Raw genomic sequence first — 22,601 nt, forward strand, 5'->3', positions numbered from 1 at the left:
CCCCCCGCCCCCCAAGGGAGGCACAGCATTGAGGTTAAACACTTAAGCTCTGGAGCTGGACTGGTGTTGGTTCAAGTCCCAGGTAAATCACTTTTTTCCTCTTGGAGCTCAGAGAGGGGGGATTCTCATCCTTGGCTGCTGTGTATTAAAGCCCAAGGAGAATGTTTTTTAAAAATGCTGATGCCAATGCCCCACTCCCACAGACTTGGATTTAACTGGTTTGGGATGTGGCCTGGAGACATAGGTATGTTTCAAAAGCTTCCCTCTCTCTAGGTGATTGTCATTTCTTATTTCTTTCTCAGGTTACTCTGCTCCAGGCACACTGGTCTCCTTGCTGCCCTCCAACATGAGAGCTATGCTCCTGCCTCAGGGCCTTTGCACTTGCTGTACCCTCTACCCTTCCCCAGATATCCACATGGCTCCCTCTCTCAACTATTTCTCTCAAATATCACCCTCCTCAAGGGAGGTGTGACCTATCAGCCTTCCTTTTTTTTTTTTTCAGTTGTTACTTGAGAAAAAAATTTAGTTTGACAAAAATATACATAAATGTAATAATTTTAAGCATTTAAGTGTATAATTCAATGGCAATAAGCACATTTACAGTGCCATGAAACCATCACCACTATCCACCTCCAGAACATTTTTATCATCCCAAACTGAAAAATTGTACCCCATTAAACAATAACTCCCCCTATTCCCCTCTCCCAACCCCTGACAATATTGATTCTAGTTTTTTCCCCTAAGAATTTGCCCATTTTGGGTACCTCATGTAAGTGGAATCACACATTATTTGTTCTTTTGTGTCTCCATGTCCCTCTTAATCTTGAATTTTATCTCCTATCAGTATCCGCTATAATTTGATTATTGATTGTCTGCCTCCCCCATGGGAATATAAGCACCCAGAGGGCAGAGAATGTTGTCTCTGTTTTGTTCCCAGTACTTACAGCAGCGCCTGGCACACAATAGGTGCTCAATAAACCTCTGATGAATGAATGAAGGAACCCTAAGTGCAGCCAGGATTAAGAATCAAGCCTCAGAGTCTATTCAGAGTCTATAAGCCTTTTTCCTCACCTGTCAGGTGTGGTTGCCAAGAATCTCTAGACAGGATGCTCAGGAGGATTCAGTGAGCTAATGCCTGAAAACGCCTTCATGTTTACGTCCCAGGGCCTTCAGCTCCTGCCCTGCCAGGGTCCCTTGGTCCCCCACGCCCACTCCAAACCTCAGTGGAACAGAAGGTTGAGGGCATGCCCCCCCCCCCAGCCACCAGAAGAGAAGGATGAAAGTGTGCCCCCCTCTCACCGGAAGAGAAGCATGAGCGCCTGGAAGAAGGTCCGGAAGTTATTGTGCTCAGTGATTTGGAATTCATCCTCATCACTGTCCTCATCCTCTACGTCGATACCGATGTTGCCAAACACCTGGGGAATTAGATGGTGATGACTAGGGGTGGCCGCGCCCCCTAGTGGCTCCGGGAAAACTCCACTCAACCTTCAGGGCTGCCTCTCTGAACTGGGCTCCCTTAACCCACCCCCACCTAAAGGCGGTGGCCCTCCTTGGGAGTGCTGTGGGAACATTAGGGGGGCTGGCACTCACCTGCATCCCAATGATGGCGTAGATGAAGAAAAGCATGGCGATCAGCAGACAGACATAGGGCAGGGCCTGGTGGGAAGGAAGGCAATTAAGAATAGTGCTGGGGGCCCCTTATCCACACTGTTTCCTTCATTTGTCCCAGTTCTCCACCCCCATGGGGTGGCCGCATGCTGTGCCCGAGTGGTGCCAGGGCTGGTGGGTCTCTTTGGTGGCTCTGGGAGATTCCCCTTGGAGCTCTCATGACACATCAGGGCAGGAAGTTAGACAAGACCCCTGCATATAACACATTCTCAGCAAGGTGTATCATAGAGGCATTTCCCCCTGATTTCTAGATTCAGCCAGAGCAGGTTGGGGTGGGGGGATCCTGATTTTTCTTCTCAGCCCTCGGCTGGAGGCAGGGCCAGGGGCTCACCTTGAAGGACTGCACAAAGGTCCAGAGAAGAATTCGGATGGTGTAACCCTGACGGAGGAGTTTGATGAGCCGGGCCGCTCGGAAGAGGCGCAGGAAGCTCAGGTTGATGAAGTTATTCTGGGGAGACGGAGAAAGAGGGGTGACCATCCACCCACCCCCAGGGGCTCAGAGCTGTCACCACTCACAGAGGCCCCTACATGAAGCCAACCAACAGGAAAAAGCAAGCAAGACCCCAAATAAGGAGCGAGAGGAGAGAAAGCACTATTAATGCAATGGTGCGGAGGAAAAAACTCGAAAAAACGAAGTGGGGTGTGGGGAGGAGAAAGGGTGAGAAGGGAGGAAAAGGCATCAACTCAAAGGCATAAACCCTCCCTGCCAGCCCCACCCTCAATGGGGAAAGGAAAGAAAAAGGAAGGAAGAGAAAGGAGCGTGGGTGGGTCGGGTCACGGAAGAAATAACAAAAGAACAAGGAAAAGAAAATATATCCGAATCATCCAATCAGGAAAAAAATCCGAGATGGTTTTTGTTTCTCCCAACAACCAAATGCACTGAGACAATAGGACACAAGCGGGTCAAGTTGCCGAATCCATCACACGTGTACGATGCACAAACACCAGGGCGGGGTGGGGGCAGTCAGCACGCTCAGGCCTGGTGGACATGTGTGGGTTCCGAGGGCATGTTACGCTTCGGGCCAGAAATGCATCTGTCACGGGACTCACCGGGCACCCTGCCCTGCCCTGCTGAGCTGCCCACCCTCTCCTGCCCGCCCTGACCTCACCCCACGGCCAAGAGGAGCAGTGGCTCAAGCCAATTGGAGAAGCGGAAGAGCATCTTTTCTTACCCCCTTGGCGAGCGGGAATGGGGAGGACGGGAGGGAGCTGGGGCTGTTCGGCTGCAGGGCGAGTCCTCGCTGCCCGCTGAGTCGGAGAAGATGCATTTGGGGCCCTTTCCCCCCTTTCAGGGATGGCTTCTCAGCTTCTGGAGCTGGGTGGAGTAGCACGGGACCAGGCCTGCAGGAAGCAGGAAGTACGCAGCGCCCGTGGGTGGGTGAGCTGGCCATCAGCCCAGGCCCACCGAGGGGCCGGTGCTGGGGGCCGGGAGGTGGGGCTGTCCCTGCCCCCAGGACCTCCCTGGGTGGACCCTGCCTCTGCTCAAAGGCCCCCTGTCTAGTCACTGCCTCTACCTCCTCCCTCCCGAGCCAGAAGAACCCCAGGTAGGGGTAGGGGTGGGGAGACAGCTATGGAGATGGTGGATCTTACGTGACTGTCCAGGGGCTTGTCTGCTGGGGCCTCTGGTGGGGTACTGGAGGCTAGAAGTCACGAATGGACCAAATCTGGCCAACGAAACTATTTTGTTGGGCCTGAGCAGTTTTCCTTTAGAAATTAAAAATAGCTCCTAGTGTTTAAAAGTCAGATTTTGCCCCCAAATCTGGCTTTCAGGCAACCCTGAGGCTGCTTCCACTGGTAGCAGTTACTTGAGGCAGAGATGTGGCTGCCTGCCGTGAAGCAGGCCACGCTTCCTCCAGTTTGCCAAGGTTCCCGCATACCAGAAATGGAACTGGTTTCTTGGCTCACGGCATCTGCTTGGTCCCCAGAGGCATTTGAGTTTGAGACTCCTGCTTCAGGTAGGCATGGAGACCACCACTGATCAGTGGGTTGGAGGCAAAGGGGCCTTAAGGGGACTTGGAGGAGTGCTAGATACAGGCCATGTAGCAACGTTTAAAGTGGCCTAGCTCTCACCCTGCAAATGGCACAGGGGTGATCATACAGGTTGCCCCAACAGTCACAGCACTGCTTTCGGTCTCAAGAGTATGGACAGTGAATTATATGGGCACCCTGTTTGGTGGTTCCTGAGGGCTTCCCAGCCACTGGATCTAGCTAGCTCTGACCTGGGAGCTGAGAGACACAGAGAGGGGTTTCAAAGAATTTCTGAGGTTGGCAGGAGGCCTCTGGGTTTTCTGGAAAAGTCTAGGGTGCTCTCTGGGACACATCAGTTGACCCTTAGGCCTCTAGGATGGGGGAGGGGTGTGGGGATCCTACCCTGACCACATTTGGGCCTAACCACTGTGAGAATCTCTCAAGTGCCTCGAATCAACCCCCAAACTCAGCTTGGGTGACAGTCACCCTCCGTGCCCTGTTGACCTGACTTCCAGCCCTGCTTGGCCACCCAGCTCCATCTGGGGACAGGGCCGATGGCCCAGGTGTCCCCAGTCCCCTCCCGTTCATCCCCAGAGTACAAGCCATCCCTTCATGGGGCGGGGCATAACATGTGGACTCATGCAAAGTCAGGCGGGCCCTGGAAGCAGCCTCTGGGGGCTCGGGGCAGAGCGGGGCGGTAGGGACTGCTACCATGCAGGAGAAAGAAGGGGGGTTTGCAGGGAGACGCGTGCAGAGAGCATGCTGCCCTTCTTGGGGCCAGGGAGACAGGAGACACACGGGGGAAGTAGGGGTGGAAATGAAAGAGGTGACAGGGCAGGGGAAGGTTCTAGTCTGCCCTCATCCACCCCCCCCATCTCTTCCTGGGTTTGCATAGAGTCCTTCAAGTGCTCCTAGAACTTCTGACTTTCTTCCTAGCTTCCATCTTTTTGTCCACAGCCAGGAAGGAATAGCTGTCCTCTCCTCCAACCCTGCCCAGTGCTTCCTGGTTCTAGGCTGAAGGGGAGTGAGGTGGGCCCTGGAAGGCTTGCTGTGTTCAGGGGTGCGAGTACTCAGAAGGACATGGAGGCCACCCTCCTGAGGGCTCCAGAGAAGTCCTGCACTCGCAGACCCCACCTCCAGCCCAGATGTTGCCTCTGCACTCCAGACCCACTAACCCACTGCCTACCTGACTTCTTCTGGGGTGCCCTTCAGGGCACTTCAAGCCCACTGTGCCCACACTTGTGCTATTCCGCTAACCTGGCCCTCTCCTGGCATTCCCTAACTTCCATCTCCCAGTTCAAGCCAGACTCAAGTCCTCCAGGCACCTCTCTCCCCCCGAGCCCAGACCCAACCCTTTTCCAGGTCCTGGAGAGATCCCTGCTCAGAGGGCCAGTCCTCACACTGCTCCTGCTTCCTCTGCTGTCATCTCTCCTTGGGATTCCTGGTGCTCACCTCCAGCCCAGCCCGCCGCCTCCCCACTCCCTGCTCTGCAGCTGCAGGGTCTGGCCTAACCGCACTTCCGATCACGGCTCCCCTGCTCCAAATCCTCCCAGGCTCCCACAACAAGGTCCCAAGGTCCTGTCCCCTTCTGCCCTCTTCACTTTCTCTGGGTCAGCCTTCCTCTGCTCTTTGCTCCAGCCACACCCCCTCACTTGCAGACCCTGACCCCTGCGTGCTCCGACCTGCCACAGGACTTTTGCACATGCTATCCCGGGCCTCAAATGCCCTTTTCTCCCCCTCTCCACATTGTTAACGCTGCTCATCCTTCAGCTTGCAACACAGTTACAATTTCAAGTGGGTTTCAGGGGTTATTTGACCAATGCCTGCCTCCTCCCACCTGACTGTAGGTGACACAGGGGGTGGGGGCAGTGATGGTGTCCCCTTCTGCCCAACCCTCCATCTGTGGCACTGAATTGGGGCTCATTAAATGTTTGGTGGATGAATGTCTTGTGTATGGCTAGCAGGGGAGGGATCCCGGTGCAAAGATGCCATTGCGGGTCCTTCAAAGGGGCTCAGAGGATGGTGGGGGAGGGGCAGAGGCAGGTGGGATTTAACAGAGTAAGGAATGTGCAAGTGTGCAGAGAGCCGAATAAGTGAGGCGAGGGAGAGATGGACACGGTGCATCCAGGGCGTGGGTGTGGGTTTGCAGGGTGGATGGATATAACAGAAGGGAGGGATAGTGTGTGCACGTGTGTGTGTGTGTGTGTGTGTGTGTGTCAGGGGGTGGGGGAGGATCAAGAGAGGGAGATTGCAAGAGCAAAAAAAGAGAAAGGGAGAGAGAGAGACAGAGACAGAGACAGAGAAAAGAGGGAACGAGAGTCAGAGACTGAACAGGAAAGAGGAGAGAGCACATGTGTTTAGTGACTGTGTCTGGGTGAGGGGCGGGGAACAGGAGTACATGCAGATCAGGGCTCCAGGAGAGGGCGTCAGCCGGCCGGTCCATCTGGAAGCAGCCAGACCTGAGTCCCGGCAGTTCAGCCAGAACCGGTTCTGGCCATTCTGAGTCCCCCTCATTTGAGAGTCTTTCCCTGCACATTGCAAGGCCCTCAGACCTCCTCCATCAGACTTGGAGATTTACGTCGCTGCTGGTCAAGCCCGAAGAGCTCGTGGGCTTGGAATGGGGTGAGGACTGTTGGAGCTTTCCTGGGGCCCTGGGATCCATGGAGTTAACCAGGAACAGGAGTGGTGTGAGAGAGTGCCTGATGGCTCTGAGTACAGGGCTGTGTGTAAGGGATGGGGTGGGAGACTCAGCCAGCCAACCTGTCCTGTTGGAGGTGTTGCATGGGGCAAACCCATCCTTTTCTCTGCAGAAGACACAAGCCAACCCAAACAGAAAACCCTAATTCAGAACCCAATACCAACCAGAGGAAGAGAGGTTGCAGGAACAAGGACGGGGGGCAGGTCCGGAGGGTTTGGAGAGATGGACAGACATACGGGGGTGGGGATAGGGGGGTGCATCAGGCAATCCAAGTTTTGAAAGCCCAGGGCGTGACATGCAATGCTGATGCGAGAAGATGCGTTCACAGTTAATGTAAGGCATTTAGACTTCAGAAAGAAGTAAGACCAACCGGATTCTAGATGCAGATGTTGAAGATGGAGGGGGAGCAGGCGGGCAGGGGCAGTTGGGGAGGCGTGTTCAGCGTTTTTTAGGTTGATTTGTAACCAGTGCCAAAAAAACCAATGGGTTTCGGTTCCCGGGCGGGGAGTGGGGGTGGTGGTGGTGGGTTGGGAGATAGTCATTGGTGTATGAACACACAGACCACGTCATGGATGAACAAATGAATTTCATAGTGCATTTTGATTGGATGAGTTTTTCAGACGGCGTTGTGCCAATATACAGTTTAAAGAGCAGGCATGAAAAGAGACAAGACAAGAAACACAGTCATTATCCATCGCACGCAGGGCAAACCCACGTCACCCCAGCCACTTGTGGGTGGCAGCTGAGGCCCGGTGGGCCTCACACCCTCTCCCCCTCCCCCGAAACCCCGGGGCCTTGCCCTCCCTATGGTCTGGCTCCCCTCGCCTCAGCCTGGCTGAGCTCTGTCTGGCCTCAGACTTAGTGGGCTTACCTGGGAGGCAGAAGGGGGCTGCTGAAGGCTCCTTGCCTAGCAGGGCAAACCTTCCCCACCGCCAGGTCGGGTGTTTATCCTCCTAAAAGGGTCCAAATGCCCACCCTCTAGCTTTCCCGCCAAATGATTATAATTCAGGGCTGAGGGGCTGCCTAACAGACTGCAGTCCAAGTACATTCACAGTAATAACAGCAACAGCAATAATAATAACCACCATCCGTTAACTAATTCCTGGCAGGTTCTGTGCCAAGCCCTTTACGTCAATCGCTCTGATTTGCTCAAAGTTGCCATCTCTGGCCCTGGAACGTCAGCCTTCTGGGGGCAGGCGTTCTTGTCGTTTTGCTCTGTTCCCGGCACCTCTAACAATGCCTGGCACACAGCAGGTGCTTAACGTATGCTTCTATGAATGCATGAATGAATGTGAGGCTTGCAAGGGTCTGATGAGGTTGGTTATGAAGGTTAGTCCCAAATACAGGACGAGAAGATGTAATACAAGTTACCCAGGGTCAAACAGCTCATAGGGGAGGGCTGTTTGACTACTGCAATAGTCCTGATATCCCTGAAGTGGATTCCATGCCCCATTCTCCTGCCCTCCCATATCTTGCGGCCAGGAGAACAAGCCGTTGGGGTCCAGTCCTACAGATCTCTTACTGGCAACTAGAGCTTCAATCAACTTCCTCTACCTGCCCGACTGGGGTGGTGGGTCACCCCTTCTCACCTCTTGACCCAGAGGGATATTGGTTCAAAGCTGTCTTGTCTTCAGCTGTATGGCAAGATACTTTGACTGCCAGGAGAAGTTCCAGATCTCTTAGAAACTTAGGACAGAAGATGAGGTCTAAGCTCTGGCCCTCTGCCAGGGGACAGTGGCCAGGTGGGGGCAACCCCAATGGGGATAGCCCACAGCTGGGCATGACCTCTCTAGAGGAAGGTGTCAGGGGTGAGATGGGGGAAGGGGGAACTTCTGGTTCACTGAAGATGAAGGCAAAGAATTGTGGCCAAGATACCACTCGGGTGGGGGTATGGGGGATGCGTCAGAGAATGGCCCCTCTTCTGTGTAGCTTCCCAATCCTATCAGGCTTCCAGGATAGAAGAGTGGGCCAATTGATCCCTTTGCTGCTGAGGGCTCAGTTAGGGACACCCCAGGAAACACCAGTGTGCCCTCAGGAGTCACCAGGTCTGGCTGCATGACTTTAAGTAGGTCCCTCATTCTCCTCAGCACTGAGCGTCAGTTTCCTCATCTGTGAAATGGGGCAACACCCTCTTCTTCGGGCCCCACCCCACCCAGATCTATCCTCTGCTCTCCTCTGCCTGTTCTCAGCATCACCCTGGCTCTCTGGCCTTCTGGCTCCTTTCTGGCCGGGCTTGGCCAATGGAAGTGGCTGGCAGGAGATAGAGGGTGGGAGGAGAGAAAGGTAGGGGTATTTCTCCCCCGATGCTCCATGCCTGCTTTGGCCCTGTCTCTGGCAGGAGCTCTGTCCCTCCATGTTCACAGCTCCCACCAGGCAGCCCCTCTCTGAGTTCGGTACCTGGGCAGGTAACAGCTCCCCACGGTGGTTGGGTGCTGGGCCCCTTCCCCTCCACTCTGTGAATAGTCTCTGCTCTTGGATCCCTTCAGTGGAACCCTCTAAAGGAATTCTTTTATATGCTGAGCCCCCGACCTGTACCACGAGCTAATCCACGTAAAGCGCTTGGCACAGTGCCTGGCCGTCCCTGTCAGCTTTTATTATTGTTATTATGACAAGGTTGTTACCACCCCCGGCCCTTGGCTCTGACCCTCTGCCCTTTTGCTTCGCCTGTGAGGATCTCCTATCCTCCCCACAGCCTCCCAAGGACCCTCAAGCCTAGGCTCACTGGCAAATGGCCAGGGAGGGGGTGTGAGGCAGGAGCTCTGGGACCTGTGTCTTCCGGATGATGTGGCCCTGTGAGGGGCCACCACAGCGAGGTCCAGAGACCTCCCCCCCCACCACCCCCGCTCCATGTTGGGAACCTCCCAGGCCTGGGGATAGAGGAAGACACATGTCCCAGGGACCCTCCTAAGGTCCTGGGTATCGTGTCCCCCCGTTAACCCAAGGGCCATGGCTCCCTCCTCCCTGTGAGCCAGAACATGGTTAGTTCAAGCAGAGTGGACTTGAAGCTGGTTCCCTCTGGGCCCCCGACACTGTGTGGTGTTTGGGGGGTGGGGCTCAGCCTTGGGATCCTTTAAATGTCTCAGTTTTCTCAATGAGGTCATCCACATTATTTAATCATAAATCGGTAGCCAAGAGGCAGGGAAGTTCACGTTGCAGCACTAGCCCCACGGCGGTGGCTTCAGACCTCCCCATCTCCCCACGTCACCCTTTTGAGGGGCTGCCCTTGCTCCCAGGGGCCCCAATTCTCCCTCTTTGGTCATGGTCAAGCACTGGCTTGAGCCAGCTGTGGCCGTCGGGACCCACTGCTTCTTGATGACCTCTTCCTCGCCCCTCCCAGCCCGGCCAGGAACTGCCCAGAGAGAAGCCGGCGGGAAACTTACCCCAAACTCGGTCACCAGGATGTCGGTGATGCTGCCCAGAACAGTCACAAAGTCGAAGATGTTCCAGGCATCGCGGAAATAATTCTAGAATGGGGACCCACAAGATAGAGATGCCAACATAGGGCTCCATGGCTGGCCCCCAAGTCCAGCCCAGGGGGCCCGTTAGGGGCACAGCTGCAGACCAGTCAAGTGCCCGGGACAGTTACAGTCATTCAAACAGCAAAATGTTGCTTGGATGGGCTTCTCAGTATCATCTGTTCTGAGTCCCCCCTCCCTGGGACCCCCAAGCCTTCCCACGGCTTGCTTGGCCCCGGGTGCCGCTTCAGCTCTGTTGTGGGGGAGGGCTGCCTTTCTGGGCTGTGCCCTGTTTCTCCAACAGTTCCAAGGGCTCTCTGAGACCTCAGATGCTTCATAAATGACGTCACTGGGGTCCTCATGAAGACTCTCGGAAGGAAGGTTTATCACCCATTTTATATGAGGCGACTGGGGCTCAGAGAGCAAAGACGCTCACCTCAGGCAGCACAGAGGTGAAGAGTCAGGATTTGAACCCAGGTCTGGGCAAGTCCAGAGTCTATGGACAGGACCCTGCTGAATCAAGACCGTGCTTATAGCACACTTGCTAAGACAGCAGCCTCTGGGTTCACATGCCAGCTCTGCTACCATCCAGCTGTGTGGCTGTGGGTCAGTGACTTAACCTCTCTGTGCCTCCATTTCCTAATCTGGAGAAGGGGGATAGGAACAAGGGTGCAGAGGCCTTCTGGGCATACACGAGGCTACACTTCCTGGCCCCCTTGTGGTTAGATAAGGTTGTGTGTCTAGTTACAGCCGATGGGTTGTGAACAGAGGCAGCATGAGTCACTTTCTGGCCAGCGCAGGACCCGCCAGAACTCTCTTAACCCTGGACCTGGTGACCAGTAATGTTCCAGATGACGGCTGCTCAGTGAGCCCGGGTCTCCGAGTAAACCCTCTGTTGACTGGAGCAACAAAGCTGTGTTTGTTACCACAGCTTAACTTGAGCTATCCTGACTGGTATATCCCTGGGCTGGGTTCTGGCTCAAGTGGGACACACAGGTATAGTATGCTGTTGTTAATATACTGAAATATTGGGACTTCTTGGTGGCGCAGTGGTTAAGACTCCACGCTCCCAATGCAGGGGGCCTGGGTTCAATTCCTGGTCAGGGAATTAGATCCCACATGCATGCCGCAACTAAGAGTTTGCATGCCACAACTAAGGAGCCTGCCTGCCACAACTAAGACCCAGTGCAACCAAATAAATAAATAAATATTAAAAAAAAATATTTCACAGTTTGAGCCCACAATGAGTAGCACCCCTGCCTGGACCTAAGGGTCTGGTTCAAATAGACGGCCCTTCCCTCAAGGCTTGGTGGGACCCATGCTAAACACAGGCCTTCCCAGCAACCTCACAAAAGCAGAGGCCAGATCGGGGCTTGGGCCCCATTATGAGCAGTCAGTCATCTTCTCCCCTGAGTATCTGACCCGGCGGCAGCCCCTCTGCCTCACAGAGAAGGACACAGGCTTTGGATCTGTGCTTCCCAGGATCAAATTCTTTTAGCATGTACGAATCAAATGTCCTCAGAGTGGGACTGCTTGGGCCTCAGGGCCCTCTCCTGGAAGACAAAGGTATAACAACAATCTGATAATGAATGTGAGTCACTGTGGGGTTTGGTATATAGTAGGTGCTCAATAAATGGATGTTGTTTTATGGTTGTCTAAAAGGAGTTCAGGTTCCACTGGCACTTTTGGTATTTTAACAGGTGCGGCTGGGGCCCTACCCATATCCCCTCATATTTTGACTGTGTACCTTTGTTACTCTGCCCAGGGGCTTTCTCTAGCTGCATAGGGGAATTAACAGCTCCTCTGGGAGCAGCCCTTGACTGACTGATGGGCGCTGGAGGATAAATACTCCAGCTCCCCACCACGGGTGACATGACCTGAGTAAGTGCTCTCTGCTGCACCCCAGAGGTCCTCCATGGAACTGCATCCCAGTTATACCCATAGGGAAGCTGCTCACCAACACACCCTGTACTGGCTGGTTCCCTTCTCTGTCTCACACCCTCTTTCCCCTACGGGGCTTCCTGGAGTCACCTCCCAGACAAATTCCTTGCATTCAAGTTTGTCTCAGGCTCTATCTCTAGGGGAGCACAAACGAGGACAACTTTATAGGTGTTTGGCTACAGGCCTCAAGCCCCCGGATAGCCCCCCTCTCATTTAAACTCCACATGGGGAACTTGGGGCTTCATGTAAAACTGAAGGGGGAGGCATAGTGCAGAACCCTGCAGGATTGTCAGGGGTGGAGGAGATGGAGTCCCAGCCCCTGGCAGAACGCATCACTTCACCACCAGAACATTGACTGGGAATGAAAAAAAATTACAAGACAGCTGCATTGGGCAGGGCTTGTGCCTGAGCTCATGCTCACACCGCCCTCAGCCCTGGGAGGCTGGATGTGTCGTTCTCCCATCTTGTAGTTGTATACGTAGGAGCAAATAGGCCAAGTGCCTTGCTTGCGGTCACATAGCTAGAAAGGGTCTGAGGCAGGATTCACACCCAGGCATGGGTACTCGAGAGCCTGAGTTCTTCCCGGTACATGTTCTGTGACCTGTTCCGGGTCACACAGCCCATAGGTGGCATCCCCAGGACTGGAACTCTGAGTTGGTGCAATTGCTCTGACGGCAGGGTGCCTCTCCCTGCCTGGCTGGTCCTCAGTGCAGGGCCCAATGGCCCAGCCTGTATGTTGGGTTCCCCTGGGTGTCCTCATGAAAAATACAGATTCAGGGGCTTCCCTGGTGGTGCAGCGGTTGAGAGTCTGCCTGCCAGTGCAGGGAACATGGGTTGGAGCCCTGGTCTGGGAGGATCCCACATGCCGTGGAGCAACTGGGCCCGTGAGCCACAACTGCAGAGCCTGCGCGTCTGGAGCCTGTGCTCCGCAATGAGAGGCCGCAACAGTGAGAAGCCCGCGCACCGCGATGAAGAGTGGCCCCCGCTCGCTGCAACTGGAGAAAGCCCTTGCACGGAAACGAAGACCCAACACGCCAAAAATAATAAATAAATAAATTAATTAAAAAAAAAAGCTGATGCAGCCACCGATAAAATGAAAATAAGTTAAAAAAAATACAGATTCAGGGGCTCCCACCCCACCAAATGAATAAGGATCTCTTGAGGTGGGTCTGGGGCATCATTCAACTTTAAGTGCTTCTGTTGGGTTGCAGGCTTGGTAGCCACTGCTTTGGAGGAGAAAGGTCAGGTGATGAGCTTTATTGTAACACTTTCTGGTATTTATTGAGTGCTCGCAACATGTCAGGCTTGGACCTTCAGTCTCCAGACACACATTATTTGCATTTGGGGTTTGCAAGAGCTCTTTTGAGGGAGAGGCAGAGGATGGGCCTTTCTTGCAAAGGAGGAGAGAGAGGTGAGGTGACATAGCCTGGATATGATTGGACTCGAGATCTCTCTGGTGCCAAAGCCGACAGCTTTCACCACCTTGGGAAGCCGAGGTATGACCCCAGTCTCGGTCTGACACCACGGGCTGTAGGTCATTCTCTTCAGAGATGTGGGCTAAGCATATCCTCAAGTCCTTTACAGTCAGGCCTCTGTATCCGCGGGTCCCACATCTGTGGATTCAACCAATTGCCAATCGCATTGGTTGACTCTGTGGATGCAGAACCTGTGGATATGGAGGCCTGACTTACCTGCAACCTCTGGGATGCGATATGAGAACATCTGATTTTTATCAGTGACACAGATCATATTGGTAATCCTGTGGGCGTTTGCTGTCTACTTTCAGGATGGAAGGAATAGCAAAAGTCCAGTTAGCAGCTGGTAAAAAATAAAGATGGAAATTTTTTCACCTCTTATTTCCTGGGCTCCCTCACCCCACCCTACATCCATAGATCCCTTAGGGGGTCAATGGGCCTCGGGTTAAGACCACTTGCATTAGTGGGAGACGAAATCAAGTTAGTAGGTCATGAACTGCATTAAAAAAGGAGGGGCGTGACTTCCCTGGTGGTCCAGTGGTTAAGACTCTGCGTTTCCACTGCAGGGGGCGTGGGTTTGATCCCTAGTCGGGGAACTAAGATCCCAAGTGCCATGCCGTGTGGCCGGTGTGGGGGGAAAAAAGCGGGAGAGGGGGGACATGGAATCAAGGAGATAGACAACTTCAGAGTATAGGGCATGTGCTAAGGGGAGATACAGATTCTGTGAATATTTCATTTTGGTTGTCTGTTTGTACATCTGAGTGCTGGGCTCCACTGCAAAATGTATTTCTTACTGCGATTGTGGCTAGAACAGTTTGAATGCTATGGGCTTGCCTGTCTGGATCTCAGTTTCCTTACCTGCAAAATGAATCATTACCCGTCTCATCGCATCATTTAATAATCGATATGTGCCTGACACAGAGTTTGGAATCTGTGCACATTGGAGGGATGCTCAAGTCACCAGTGGGGTTGGGGGCAGAGGGGCCAGGTGGGGAGACCACCACCCAGCACCCAGTGCCCCTCTGGGCTTTCCCTTAACCCACAGCTCTAGCTCCAAGGCTGGACTTACCAGAATCCCAAAAGCCATGACTTTGAGAACACATTCCAGAGAGAAGAGGGAAGTGAAGACAATGTTGAATACTCTCAGGGCATTTTCATAAGCAACAGAGGCCCCGTAGAACTAGAGAAGAAAGGAAGTAGAGCAGTGGGGTCAGTGGGCACAGTGTCGAGGACCAGGGCTGGGGTGGCTTCGTGGCTGCCCTTTTCCCAGGGCAGGCAGGACTTGGACACTTGGTTTCCCTATTGATGTCCTGTGGAGCCAGCCCGGGCGCCAGGCAAGCTCTTTACTGGCTGCGCTACTCTTTTCAGGTCAAAACAAAAATTCCTTTCTTGAGTCCTATCTTAGCAGCCGAGATCGCGGGAGAGCCTGGCCCTATCGATGGGCTTCCTGATGGGATGCAGGATGTCTACAGCATCCTCTTTGCAGTCATTTCTTTTTTTCTTTCCAGATGTCTTTTTAAATTCTTACCTGTACACTCCTATGAGACCACTTCCCAGACCAAGATGGAGAACCTTTCCAGCAACCCTCCCAAAAGTTTTCTTGAACCCCTTCCCAGTTGATAACCCCCGCCCCCCGTCAGAGGTAACCGCTCTTCTGACTCCTTATGACTCTTGCCCAAACTAATCAGATTTGAACCGATAACCTTTAAATCTAACTACCAGGTTACAGGAAATCCAGCAGATGGAGGAAACCAATGCACCCAGAGGTGGGACAGTTTTCATTCAGCTCATCTGGTTTCCTCAAAAAGTTAACAGCGCCGGGTGGTGGGGGGGGGGCGGGGGGGGGGGAGAGGACAGAGATTTAAAAACAAAAAACTGGAGACCACGTGTAGCCATTTAGATCTTGGCTCAAAAAACAACTTACTGTAAAAGACGTTTTGGGGACAATTCAATATGGATCTTACGGTGTTAACCCTAAGCTTGTCAGACGTGAGGACATGTAGGAGAATGTTCTGATTACTTTGGAAAGCACACTGGAGAATTTAAGTGCGAAATAGCGTGGTGTCTATCATTTAAAACACTTTAAAAAATAGATGAGATGTCCAGAATAGGTAGATCCATAGAACACAGATTAGTGGTTGCCAGGGGCTGGGGGAAGGGGGATAGGGAGTCACTGGTAATGGGGATGGGTTTCCTTTTGGGGTGATGGAAATGTTCCGGAAACAGATAGAGGTGGTGTTTGCACAACATCGTGAATGTACCAAATGCCACTGAATTGTACACTTTAAAATGGTTAACCGTAGGTTATGTGGATTTCATCTCAATTTTTAAAAAAATGAGAAAAAAAAAAAAAACAGATGAAGCAAACATAGCAGAATGGTCCAAATGGGTAACTCTGGGTGATGGAGACTGGGTATTCACAAGCGCCTGGATACTCAGGATGTGGTCCAGGGACCTGCAGCAACCGCATCACCGGGATGCTGGTTAGAACTGTGGAGTCCCAGACCCACCCAGACCCGCTGAACCAGAATCTGCATTTTCACAAGATGCCCAGCTGACCTGTGAGCAGTTTGAGAAGGGCTGTGCTGTCCTATCTTTCTCTCTTCTGTTTGTTTGACACTGTTATGTTCCTAACAATGAAAAGACAAAGCACTTGCTTATGGAGATGAATTTTCAGGTGAATACAGGCACTGCTTTTCTACCAGTTCAAAAAATCAACAGCTAAATTTGTTGAGTGTTTTTAAGGATTGAGAAATGTGCTAACGTCTTTGCAGGAACTTTCTTATTCAATCCTAATCCCCACAGGGGGCAGGGAACGTGCTATTAGTATCCTTCCCATTTTATTGACAGGGAAACTGAGGCCCTGAGATGCCACTCGTCACTAGTGCAAGGTTAAATGGTGAATTAAATGGCAGAGATGGGCTCAAATTCAGGCTTTTGGTCTCCAAAGCACAGGGTGAGAGGTTTTGACTTTTCACCCTGAAGAGGCTCCACGGCCCCGAGGCTCGCAGGGTCTTTACCTGCCCTTCCCTCCTCATTTCTTTCATCAAACATTTATCAAGGGGCTCTTGTTCCCTCTGAGTTAGGCCCTCTCTGAGCCCCTGAAATTCAGGGGTGATCAGTACTTGTCTGGCCCCTCGGAGCTCACAGGCAGGTGGTAGACTATCAGACAACCCAACACTGATATCGTGGCACGTGAGATAACAGACAGGATGCTTGCAAACACCTCATGCGGTCCTGGGAGGTCAGGGAAGGCTTCCTAGAGGAGGGGCTCTGCAGGGGCAGCTGGAAGGGGCTGGCCAGACAAAGTGGTGGGAGCCGTGTGTCAGGCAGAGGGCACAGCAGGAACAGGGGCTTGGTGGTGACACAGAGTGCGGTCTGCCTGGGAAACTCGTAGCCGGTTCTGTTTTGCGTGGGGCAGGGGCGCGGTGGGGATTAAGCAGTGCCTGGGGGGAGGGGGGACTCACCTTCATCATAAGCACGATGGTGTTGAGGGCGATCATGGCCATGATGGTGTACTCGAAAGGCGGGGACACCACGAACTGCCACATACGGTACTGGAAACTCTGCTTGTTCTGGGGCATATGTCGGGTCAGGGGTTTAGCGCTGATGGCGAAGTCAATGCAGGCCCTCTGCGGGACAGAGCGCAGCGGTGTGAGGGCCTGGGGCAGGAGAGAGGCGGCTGGACACCCAGCACCCCCCGTCTCATTCGATGCAGCTCTTCTGCACGTCTGCCTGGATGTCTGCCTCTCCTGCCCACCCCACACCCCCCATAAGCTCCTCGCCATGAATGTTTTCTTGTGCTGACACTCCCCCGTGATCTCATTGAATCCCCTTAGCAAACATGACCAATGGGTACTATCAGTAGCTCCCACTCTGCAGGTGAGGAAAATAAAGGCTCAGAGAGGTTAAGCCTGACGTGGCACAGCTGCCTAGTGGGCGAAACTTGAATTTCAACCAGAGTCTGACATTGAAGCCTAACCATTCTTTTTTAAAATTTTACTGAAGTATAGTTGATTTAAAATGCTGTGTTCATTTCTGCTATCCAGCAAAGCAATTCAGTTGCTTTTTTCATATTTTTTTCTATGATGGTTTATCACAGGATATTCAGTATAGTTCTCTGTGCTATAACAGTAGGACCTTGTTGTTTATCCATCCTATATATAATAGGATTCCTCTGCTAATCCCAAACTCCCAATCCTTCCCTCCCCCCAACCCCCCACGCCCTTGGCAGCTACAAGTCTGTTCTCTATGTCAATGAGTCTGTTTCTGTTTCATAGATACGTTCATTTGTGTCATATTTTAGATTCCACATAAAGTGATACCATATGGTATTTGTCTTTCTCTTTCTGACTTGCTTCGCTTAGTATGGTAATCTCTAGGTCCATCCATGTTGTGAACCCTAACCATTCTTTCTTACCGACTATTTTGCTTCTCCTTCTCTTTGAGGGAAGGAGACAGGGAGGAATAATAATTGTTTAGTCTTAGAGGCCAACAAAGCAGAGGAAGAATGCATTCTAGGTCCCCCACCTAGCTTGGATGATTCTAGAGAAGCAAAAGGTCATGCGTATACTCTCTGGTGGACTGGATTTTCATTCGTAAATATTCACCACCCCTCCCTGGGGGAGATTATACTTCCCTGCCCCACTGACATCAGACATGTGACTAGCTCTGGCTAATGAAATGTGAGAAGTGACACACATCACTTCTGGGCACAAGCCACAAGAGTTGGACCATGGTTTGCCATTCTCTCTTTTTTATCTGAAGCATCTTAGAGGGGAACCAGAATAAAGATGACATGGAGCACAGCCACCTGGACATGCAGTCCAATTCCTTTGTGGATATCTGGCATCGAGATGCGAGGGCTGCTTGTTACCGCATCATAACCTAGTCCAAACTGACTGATACATACACAACTTCTCTCTGATGTGTTTTCCTCTGGAAACCCCATGAAGGGCTGCCCTTCATGCAGACTGGATTCTGCTTGAAGAATGCTGCTGTTCCCTCCCCAGACGCCCGCAGAAGCTGGTTCCTCTGTATGTGTGTGTGTGTGCATGTGTGATGGGGGGGTGTCAGTTTTTAAGTGGGGATGTAAGTGGGAAGTTGTACCTCATTTTTCTCCAGGCTGTATTCCTCCATCATTTTGTCCCCCTGCTCCTGGAAGGTGATGATGATCAAGGCCACAAAGATATTGACAAAGAAGAAGGGGAACACCACAAAGTAGACAACGTAGAAGATGGACATCTCCATGCGGTACCCAGGGCTGGGACCCTGGTTCTCAAAGGTGGCATCCACGGAGTGCTTGAGGACCCTGTGAGGACCGGGGTGGGGAGAGGGGGAAAGTGAGACAGGGGAACAGAAATGGAGGAAAATATTAAGAGGAAACAGAAAAGAAATGAAGAGTCGTCACTGATTTCTGACTGCAGTCACTGTGGTTACTTTATGAAGCTGTAATCTTCCCACCTCTTTTGCCTGTGGGGAGTGTTGACAGCAATGTCAGTTGCTTCTACTGCCCTGTATGGAGGGCCTGTTACGTGCCAGGAATGATGTTCAACATTTTATTCATTTTCTCAGCAACCCTCTCAGGGAGGTTATTACTGGCTCCGTTTTGCACACGAGGAAACTGAGGTTCGGCTGTAGATCACCCACTCAGATGCGGCCAAGGTGGGATTTGAAACCAGGCTTGTGGTGATGAATGGGAGTGAGTAGGGGTCATGGAGGCGGGCGTATGTGTGTGTGTGTGTGTGTGTGTGTGAATATTTAAGCACAGGTGGTCGTGGGAGCCAAGGAGGGGTAATGAGGATGCGCACGGAAGTGCGTGTATGCACGGCTGCTCTGTACGTTTGCACAGATCACTCACTGCTCAAGTGCTCTGCATCTAAGGGGCACCGTTCATACTGTAGACCTGATAGATTTGTGTATTAATGGTGACAGCTTTTTGGCAGGTGGCCATAAAGTGCCTTTTTGGAGCAAGACCATTAAGTATATTGCAACGCTCTTCTGACAGATGGAAGTAAAGTCTGTTGAGGAACGGGTGTCTTTAAAAATTCGCTCAGAGGTGCCTGAAGGGCTAGCGCTGGCCCCGTGCGTGTGGATACTGAGTGTGTGTATGGGTGATTAGACAGGCATGTGTTGGTTGGGGTGTTTGCTGAGCGAGGGAGGGAGGTGAGGATGCTGAAGGTAGCCACCGGAAACTACCAAACCTTCAACCTGCATTCAGCCGAGACCTCTGGAGGCGCTTGCCATGGGCACAAATTCAGCGGGTGTCAAACCCCTCGGTAATCGAGATAAATAACATTTCACTGTAATATTTAGTATTTCCTGCAACATGTTAAAAAGTCAAAAGAAATGCCCCAAAGCCCCTGATGAACAAAACCTCAAAAATTAAAATTTTGAGGCCTTCCCTAGCAATCCAGTGGTTGAGACTCGTACCTCCAATTCCAGGGGTGCAGGTTTGATCCCTGGTTGGGGAACTAAAATCCCACATGCCACGCACCGTGGCCAAAATAATAATAATAATAAAGCTTTATTTTACAGATTTAAGTTAGTGCCTTCTCCATTGATAAGAGTTGATAAGAGTCCTCCTCCTGGTACAGGAGAGGACAAAAAAAACCCACCCCCCCAAACAAAAAAAAACTTAAAAAAGAATTAAAGTTTGGACTCGCACAAGTCAGTCTCCCCCATGTCACCCCAGCCTTAGCCCTGTCTGGGACAGATTGGTCCTGTGGTCAAACCGACTTGGAAAATGCCAGGTTCACATCCCCCTGGCTTGGAGGTTTTTGTTCACCAGCACCGGAAGGGTTAAGAGGATGCGACCGCATGTGTACGTACATGCGGCCTTTCTGTAAATTAGAAACGGTGCCTGTGCTGGGAGCATACAGCCCCATACACTCAAGGGGTTGGCAAGCCAAGCGACCGCTGGATTTCTGCCCCGAGAAGCCCAACCACATATGGCCGATACTGTTCTGCTGACGTCTTGCATCTTGCATTGTCCCCACTTCTGGAAGCCAGGAGCAAACCCCTCCCTCCCTCAGACCTTTCTCAGCACTGGGCTCTTGGACCCTTTCCTCTCCTGCTCGCTGGAGGCCCCCTGAGCTCCTCCTGTGGGGCTTTCTGACTGGACCACTTACTGTGGCCAGCCTTCTCCCGTGGACACGGTGAAGAGGGTCAGCAGAGCCCATAGCACGTTGTCATAATGGAACTCATACTTCTTCCACTCTCGGTCCCGCGCCTTCACCTCGTTCTTCTCATAGAGGAGGTACTTGCCACTGCCACAGAAAGTGGTGACCATTAGTAAATGGAGGGACGCCCGTATTTGGCCACCAGACAGAAGGGAGAGGGGGAGGAAGAGGGGCTCACCAGCCCACGCTGCTTCCCACAGCCCAGGAAGCCCGTTTCTCCCTGGAGCTTGTGTGCATCCATTTGGAGATAAATCCACAGATGATGCCACAGCCCTGTGTCCAGTGGGAGAGCCAACTCAGAATCTTGTATCCTTTTCCAACTCGAACACTTCTAGACCCAAGGGTGGGAGCCTCAGGCTTGGGGGGAAGCTGAGAGCAGGAATTGAGACAGGCACATTTCTGGGTTCATCAGGCCAAGGGGGGCAGCCGCTCGCTGTTCCTTCTCAGGGTAGGAAACAGAGGTTAGCCCCAGACTCCTAGCCCAATGCCTGGGATCCTTCCAAATCCAGGAACCAGCCACCAGAATAACCACCGGCTGCCCTTTGGTGCATAGTAATTGTTTATATTAGTGACAAAAGCAATATTGACTGAGCGCTTGGTCAGTGAGAGGCGCAGTACTTTCCTGGACTGAGTCCAGAACTTTCCATCACGAGGATGACCCAAAGATGGGGGGATTTCAGGTCCACAGTCCCTTAGCCACGATTCCAAAATCCAGACAGCTCTGAAAACCAAACATTTTTTCCTAATCCGGCAGTTGGCAAGTTCCAGCCTGCAGACCAAATCTGGATCTGGCCCACAAGCTAAGCAATGGTTGTTTACAGTTTTAAATGGTTGAAACTAAAATAATTCATTCATGACAGATAAAAATGATAAGAAATTCGAGTTTTAGTTTCCAGAAAGAAAGTCTGATTGGAACACAGCCATGCCTATTGTCCGCGGCTGCTTTGGAGTTGTATGTTCCCAGGCAGAAATATTGCATTTGATCACAGGGCTGCATTAATTTAACTGTGTTTTGCGCTGTGTGGGACATGCACCCCAGAATATTTCTAAAAATCTCCAAGTATTTTGGAACACATCTGCCTATAAAGGTTTCATACAAGGGAACCGAGATGTGTATTAATATCCCCTACTTGACAAAGGTGGCAACTCAAAAGTTAAGCAACCAGCTTATGGCTCATCCTAAAGCCATGGATCAGAGGCTCCTATTCCAAAACTGTCTTTCTTTCTACTTATAGATCCAAGCTGGTTGTAATCGGGTCACCCCCAACGCCCAACACCTCAGTTTCCAAGCCCAGGATGAAATGGAGAGGACCCTGTGGTCCTTCCCCCTCCATGTCCTTAGGCTGCCTTTTGTCTATGCAAAAACTTTAGCCAAAATATGAGTTTAATCATAAAAGTGAGAAAATGCAGAAGCAAAGGAAAACAGTCAAAGGAGACCAAATAATAAGAGTTTAGTCACTAAGCATAGTCAAGGACCTTTAGTTCCTTCTCAAGGGCTATAGATAATATTCTGAGCCTGATCCTTTGATCTGCCTCATAGATACTGAAACCCCACCAGGTAGAAGAAGTCAACTACATGATGACCAGACTGTAGCCATGACAAAAGCTGCCACAATTCTGAGAATTGGCCTCAAGGAAATGGGAAGAATCTGACCCTGGAACTGAAGATTGATTGTACTTAAAACAATCAAGATGACGCTGATCAGACAACCGCGTGACCAGTTTCCAGATGACTGTCAGGGCTTCCCCGGTGGCGCAGTGGTTAAGGATCCGCCTGCCAATGCAGGGGACACGGGTTCAAGCCCTGTCCGGGAAGATCCCACATGCTGTGGAGCAACTAAGCCCGTGAGCCACAACTACTGAGCCTGCGCTCTAGAGCCCACGTGCCAAAACCACTGAAGTCCACGCGCCTAGAGCCCGTGCTCCGCAACAAGAGAAGCCACGGCAATGAGAAGCCTGCGCACCGCAACGAAGAGTAGCCCCCGTTCGCCGCAACTAGGAAAAGCCATGCACAGCAACGAAGACCCAAGGCAGCCAAAGATAAATGAATACAATAAATAAATTAAAAAAAAAAAACAGTTGACTGTCACAGCTGACCGTGCTGTTTCTACATGTAGCTCCCTCTCTCCATCTATAAAAACTTTTGTCCACTGGTTGTCAGTGCGGGGGGAAGTTGGCCTTTGGACAAGAGTCTGGCCTCCCTGCACCAACCCCC

At 51.9% G+C, this 22,601-nt stretch overlaps 1 protein-coding gene across 4 annotated transcripts in view; it reads right to left on the bottom strand.

The window, feature by feature from the left end:
• The window catches only part of CACNA1A (calcium voltage-gated channel subunit alpha1 A), a 234,454-nt gene that overhangs the window by 23,733 nt on the left and 188,120 nt on the right, over positions 1-22,601 (bottom strand). For 2 of the 4 annotated variants that reach the window (XM_024767377.1, XM_024767376.1), the window contains exons 27-35: positions 20,336-20,473; positions 18,315-18,516; positions 16,673-16,837; positions 14,275-14,385; positions 9,715-9,798; positions 6,705-6,710; positions 2,000-2,116; positions 1,591-1,656; positions 1,300-1,415 (exon numbers count right to left, since the gene is read on the bottom strand). In XM_024767377.1, the coding sequence (XP_024623145.1) occupies positions 1,300-1,415; positions 1,591-1,656; positions 2,000-2,116; positions 6,705-6,710; positions 9,715-9,798; positions 14,275-14,385; positions 16,673-16,837; positions 18,315-18,516; positions 20,336-20,473 (1,005 nt within the window). The remainder of the gene's footprint in view (positions 1-1,299; positions 1,416-1,590; positions 1,657-1,999; positions 2,117-6,704; positions 6,711-9,714; positions 9,799-14,274; positions 14,386-16,672; positions 16,838-18,314; positions 18,517-20,335; positions 20,474-22,601) is intronic. The other 2 variants (XM_024767374.1, XM_024767375.1) reach the window with 1 other exon arrangement.

Source organism: Neophocaena asiaeorientalis, unplaced genomic scaffold (assembly GCF_003031525.2).
Source record: "Neophocaena asiaeorientalis asiaeorientalis breed wild unplaced genomic scaffold, Neophocaena_asiaeorientalis_V1.1 scaffold87, whole genome shotgun sequence".
Lineage (NCBI taxonomy): Eukaryota > Metazoa > Chordata > Mammalia > Artiodactyla > Phocoenidae > Neophocaena > Neophocaena asiaeorientalis.